The sequence below is a fragment of the Camelina sativa genome, chromosome 10, assembly GCF_000633955.1.
Source record: "Camelina sativa cultivar DH55 chromosome 10, Cs, whole genome shotgun sequence".
Taxonomy (NCBI): Eukaryota; Viridiplantae; Streptophyta; class Magnoliopsida; order Brassicales; family Brassicaceae; genus Camelina; species Camelina sativa.
In genome coordinates, this window is record NC_025694.1 from 18,842,822 (window position 1) to 18,848,373 (window position 5,552).

At 34.6% G+C, this 5,552-nt stretch overlaps 2 protein-coding genes across 2 annotated transcripts; both read left to right on the plus strand.

The window, feature by feature from the left end:
- On the plus strand, positions 845–2,705 carry LOC104720494 (nucleolin 2-like). Its single transcript, XM_019230765.1, has 9 exons — positions 845–890; positions 987–1,060; positions 1,261–1,328; positions 1,418–1,535; positions 1,632–1,717; positions 1,973–2,042; positions 2,218–2,297; positions 2,408–2,525; positions 2,616–2,705. The coding sequence occupies exons 1-9, from the start codon at positions 845–847 to the stop codon at positions 2,703–2,705; spliced, it is 750 nt and encodes a 249-aa protein (XP_019086310.1).
- Positions 2,886–5,321, plus strand: LOC109126876 (polyadenylate-binding protein, cytoplasmic and nuclear-like). The gene is made up of 12 exons (XM_019230766.1): positions 2,886–2,918; positions 3,148–3,215; positions 3,304–3,421; positions 3,597–3,680; positions 3,866–3,936; positions 4,025–4,142; positions 4,255–4,343; positions 4,451–4,474; positions 4,579–4,666; positions 4,832–4,905; positions 4,985–5,102; positions 5,229–5,321. The coding sequence occupies exons 1-12, from the start codon at positions 2,886–2,888 to the stop codon at positions 5,319–5,321; spliced, it is 978 nt and encodes a 325-aa protein (XP_019086311.1).

The window sequence follows — 5,552 nt, forward strand, 5'->3', positions numbered from 1 at the left end:
ACTAACTGTAATTTGTATTCCTTTGTTGTAGGGCTTCCAAACCAAGTACTGATGAGTTTTACAGATGAAAAGAAATCAAGTCCAACAATAGCCAAAGAATGATTTCAGGATCAATTAATGTCAAATATAAATGAAATCATGTTGTAACGTTTTGCATATAAGTTTTTGCAATCAAGGAATATTGCTCAACACCAAAAGAATACAAGTAAAGTTTAGCAATCCTTTATCTTGGTTGATTTTGATTTTGTCATTCCAAAACTTTTTTCTAATTTGTTTGTCTCATACGCGTAATATATACTAAAAGTATACAGATAAGCAATATAGAACCATTACAACCAAGAAAAAAAAACTAAAGAACTAGTAACTAGTACTAGGAGGACCAAGGATCCAATTTTGCATTTTTATTGTTTTGGGTATTGTCTTTCATCTTTCTCTAAACTATTTTATCACTTAAAAGAAATCATCAAAAAGATTTGTCAAACATGGTTTTTAAGTAGTAGTACTACTAAATAACTATATTATTAAATTCCTTTTTAGTATGAAAAAATCTCTTATGATGTTTAAAACTTTCATCTAAAATTTTATATTACCTTATTCTATATTAATAAGTTTCTCAAAAATAAATGAGATATGTTAAAAAAAAAAAAAAAAGATTATGTCGCCAGAGAACAAAACCCAAAAAGTCATGGTCCCTGCACATAAACCCAAACATTAAAAGCCCAGCCCAAACCAGATTATTGTTCTATAAATTATCTTCTTAGTGGTAGGGGTTTTTCTTTTATAACTTGTCGCTGCTCTCAACTCTCGCTGGAAAATAAGCGTTGTTGTAGTTTTAATCTTCAGAATGTCCAGTTCGAGCAAGAAATCGGCTGCCAAAGTTAATTTATTGGGTTTGTTTTGGATGGAGCTCTGATTTAGTGTTTTATACTTGGCTAAAGAGGTAGGTGATGAGTTTAACTTTAGCTTTTGCTGTCCTTCTTTTATAGGTAAGAGAAAGCAACAAGATGATTTGGCGACCAAAACGATTGTGCAGAAACATAAGGAAACATCCGAGGAGAAGGTAAGATGGTCGGTTTCCTCTTGTTCTTTGAGCACAAATTACTTTACACAGTCTTCTAATGGCTACACATGTTTGAAACAGGACTAACGCTATTAATTTTGTTCTTTTTATATTCCAATTATTTCTGAGATGAGTCACTTTCTATTGTTATGCAATTTAAGTCCTTTGATCCTTAGAATCGTGCTTGCTGTTTTATTCAGGCAGTTAACGTAACAAAAAGAATGCTCTTTGTTTCCGGTCTCTCTCGCCAAACTAAAGCATCAGATATGTACGTAGCACCTTAAAATTTCCAATTTCCGCTTTCCACTTCCCTTTCCGGAGCATGACTGATATTTTATTTATCTTCGACTCTTGTAGCATTGATTTCTTCAATGATGGTGGAGAAGTTGTTCTTGTTCGACTTATTTTAAACCAGGAGGGTAGGCATGTTGGATATGGCTATGTTGAGTTTGCTTCTCCTAACGCAGCAAAAGAGGTGAGACTAATTTTGTTTAATGGTGAAAAAAAAGCATTATACTTACTATGCAAAATATACCACTGCTGATTAAATCTATCTTTTAAACTGTTGTAGGCTTTGGAAGCAAAGAACGGTAAATATATGCACGGTGGTCAGGTTTTTCTTGAAGTGCCTAACACAGCTCCATACCCTCCACCGAGGTAAACTAATACCCATGTTATGGAGATTTGTTCTGTAATAATACTACTGGTTGTGACTTATTAGTCTTTTTATGCCAGTAAAGAAGATTAACCCTATTCTTTTTGTTAATTTAGGTTTTGCATCGATCACAAAGTTGGGTAATGGATTTAACTAATTGCATCTTCAGTTTTGTTATCTCATGAGTACATTGGGTGAAGTTTTGGGTGAAGTTTTTGGTATACACGAAGGGATCACTAGTGTTTTTAATATTCCAGGTACAAAGACCACCATGTCCGAGAAAGTCTTCCTAGAGAAGAAGATGAGGCACCTCCCGATTCTGTTTTGGTACCTGTTCTTATTATCTTTTAGAGAATATGTCAGGCTCATAAGAATTAGTAACAGAATTGTGGCCACGAAGTCGATGACTAATTTTGGGGATGACTCTTCAGATGAGGCTACGTATTTGTTGTTACGCAGTTTAAGTCCTTTTTCCTCTTTTGAGTCGTGCTAACACACTTAGCTGTTAAATTCAGGCAGTTTCCCTATCAAAAAAACGCTCTTTGTTTCTGGTCTCTCTTCCCCAACTAAAATCTCAGATATGTTAGTAGCACCTTAAATTGGTCTCTCTTCTCAAACGCTCTTTGTTTCTGGTCTCTTCCTTCCTTGAGCAAGTGTTTCATGACTGATATTTTTATCTTCTACTCTTGTAGCATTGATTTTTTCAATGATGTTGGAGAAGTTGTTCATGTTCGACTTATAATAAACCAGGATAGTCGGCATGCGGGCTATGGCTATGTTGAGTTTGCTTCCCCCAACGCAGCAAAGGAGGTGAGAGTAGTTTTGTAGTTATGTTGAAAAATATACAGGTAGTCATTTGAAAAGAACAATTCCTGATTAAATCTATGTTTTATACCGTAGGCGCTCGAAACAAAGATAGGCGAATATTTGCACGGTGGGAAGATTTTTCTTGAAGTGGCTAAGACAACTCCATACCCCTCACCTAAGTAAATTGATTTCCCCAGTGACTTATTATTGTTAAGAGTTTTTATGCTATTACAGTAGACTAACTCTTTTATTTTTGTTTAATTTAGGTATTGCATAGATCACAAAGGGATTTGGGTAAGGGATTTAACAATTTGCATCTTGAGTTTGTTATCTCGAGCACATTGGGTGAAGTTTTTGGTATACATGGAGAGATCGTTAGGGTTATTGATATTCCAGGTACGAAGACGCCCCTCGACAAGAAAGTCTTCCGACAGTAGACGTGACACCTCCTGATTTTGTTGAGGTACGTACATGTTCTTATTATTTTCAAAATTTGTCAGGCTCAGAAGAAACGCTCAGTGTTTAATAACATAACTCTTTTGGGGATGCATCTTCAGATGGGCTTCTTTTTAATGCAATTTTAGTCTTGAGAATTGTTTTTAACACACTTGGCTGTTAAATTCAGGAAGCATCCCGAACAGAATACACTCTCTTTGTTGCCAACCTCTCTCCTCAAACTAAAATAAGAGATATGTAAGTTTTCATTACAGGAACTTAAATTTGTACTCTCCCTCTCGGAGTAAGTTTTACATGACTGATATTTTATCCTCCACTATTGCAGCATACGTTTCTTCAATTTTGTTGAAAAAGTTTTAAGTGTTCGACTTATTGTAAACCACGAGGGTAAGCATCTGAGCTGTGGCTTTGTTGAGTTTGCTTCTGCTTACGAAGTAAAGAAGGTGAGAGTAGTTTTGTAATAATGATGAAAATAGTATTATAGTAATTTGAAATGTATAGAGTATACTTTTTTTTGGTATAAAATATCAATGTAGTGTTTAGTTGCGATGAAAATAAAATAAAATACAAGTAGTTATTTGAATAGTATGATTGCTGACTAAATCTTTTATACCGTAGGCGCTGGAAGATAATAGAAAATATTTGCACGGTCATCGAATTTTCTTGATGAAAAGAAATGATGTAACTACCGGTTTTGTTGAGGTATTTGTCCTTACTGTCTTTAGTACATGTCAGGCTCAGAAGAAACACTTAGCATTTAATAACAGAACTAGTCCCACAAAGTCGAAGGATGACTTATTCTGGGGGTGGATCCTTTTTGTTTTATTGCAATTTAAGTCGTTTTCTCCTTAACAGTCGTTCTAACACACTTGGCTTTTAAAATTCAGGAAGGTACTGCTGTGAGAGAAAAGACACTCTTGGTTGCCAATTTCTCTCCCCAAACTAAAATAACAGATATGCAAGTTTTCATTACAGGACCTTAAATTTCCACTTTTGTTCTTGGAGCAACTTTTTCACGACTAATATTTGATCCTCCATTTTCACAGAATCAATTTCTTCAAAGATGTTGGAGAAGTTGTTCATGTTCGACTTGTTGTAGACAACATGAGCAAGCATTGGGGCTGGGGCTTTGTAGTGTTTGCTTCTTCTTATGAAGCAGTGAAGGTGATGAAATGTATTTTAGTATTCATTTGAAAAGAAGTGTATACTTGTGATGAAAAAATATGCAAGTTATTTGAAAGTATGATTGCTGATGAAATCTTCTTTTATACTCTAGGCGCTGGAAACAAAGAACGGTGAATATTTGCACAATTCCAAGATTTACCTCGATGTGGCTAAGGCAGCTCAATGTCGTCCACGACCCAAGTAAATTGATTTTACATGTTTTGGAGATTTGTTTATGTAATTTGTAACTTATTGCTAGATTTTTGATGCCATTACTGAAGACTAACGCTATTAATTTTGATATTTAGGTATTGCATAGATTACAAGGTTTGGTAAGGGATTTAACTGTTTGCATCTTGAGTTTGTTATGAAGAGCACATTTGGTGAAATTTTTTATATCATGGAGAGATCACTAGGGGTTTTGATATTCCACCAGGTATGAAGAATATCTTCAACGAGAAAGCCTTCGGATAGATGAAGATGAGGCAGTGGAAGGACTTGATGAAATTCCCAATTTGGTTGAGGTACCTGCTCTTATTATCTTAATATGTCAGGCTCCGAAGAAACGATAGTGTTTAATAACACAAGTGTTGCCTCAATGTCGAGAGATGACTTATTATGGGGATGGATTATTTTTTTTTGTTTTAATGAAATTTTTAAGTCCTTGAGAGTCGTGCTAACAAATTTAGACCGTTTCCGCAAGAAAAAAGACGCTCTTTGTTTCCAATTTCTGTAATCCCCGATATATAATATTACCAAAAATGTAAGTTATACCTTTATTTTTGCATTCGTCTTGGAGTAAGTTTTTCATGACTTATATATATTATCCTCCATTTTTACAGCATCGATTTCTTCAAAGATGTTGGTGAAGTTGTTCGTGTTCAATTTTTTGTAAACAACGAGAGTAGGCATGTGAACTGTTGCTTTGTTGAGTTTGCTTCTGCTAACGAAGCAGAGAAGGTGGGCGTAGTTTATAGTAGTAATGAAAAATACTGGAGTAGTCATTTAAAAATTAGTGTATATACAAAAATATACAAATAGTTATTTGAAATTGCAAAATTGCTAATTAAGTCTTTTATGTTGTAGGCATTGGACACGAAGAACGGTGAATATTTGCGTAGTCGTGAGATTTTTCTTGACGTGGCTGAGATGGCTCCTTACCCTTTCCGTCCCGGGTAACTGATTTTCCATATGGAGAATTTGTTTCTCTAACATATTTATATCGTTTTGACGTCATAACGGCACGACAAATTAACGCTATTATTTTTGTTAATTAGGTACAACCTTGTGGAGAAGCTTTGGTAAGGGATTGGGATATAACTATTTGTCTTTTGATTTTTTTTGTGTTTTTTTTTTAATTTTAATGAAGAGCACATTGTCTGAAGTTTTTGGTATGACATTGAGAGATAA

Coding starts and splice junctions, on each gene's coding strand:
- LOC104720494 (XM_019230765.1), top strand. CDS start 845: ATGTCCAGTTCGAGCAAGAAATCGGCTGCCAAAGTTAATTTATTGG. Junction 891..986: donor TGCCAAAGTTAATTTATTGG/GTTTGTTTTGGA, acceptor CTTCTTTTATAG/GTAAGAGAAAGCAACAAGAT. Junction 1,536..1,631: donor CTCCTAACGCAGCAAAAGAG/GTGAGACTAATT, acceptor AAACTGTTGTAG/GCTTTGGAAGCAAAGAACGG.
- LOC109126876 (XM_019230766.1), top strand. CDS start 2,886: ATGGAGAGATCGTTAGGGTTATTGATATTCCAG. Junction 4,475..4,578: donor TGCATAGATTACAAGGTTTG/GTAAGGGATTTA, acceptor ATATTCCACCAG/GTATGAAGAATATCTTCAAC. Junction 4,667..4,831: donor AAATTCCCAATTTGGTTGAG/GTACCTGCTCTT, acceptor TAACAAATTTAG/ACCGTTTCCGCAAGAAAAAA.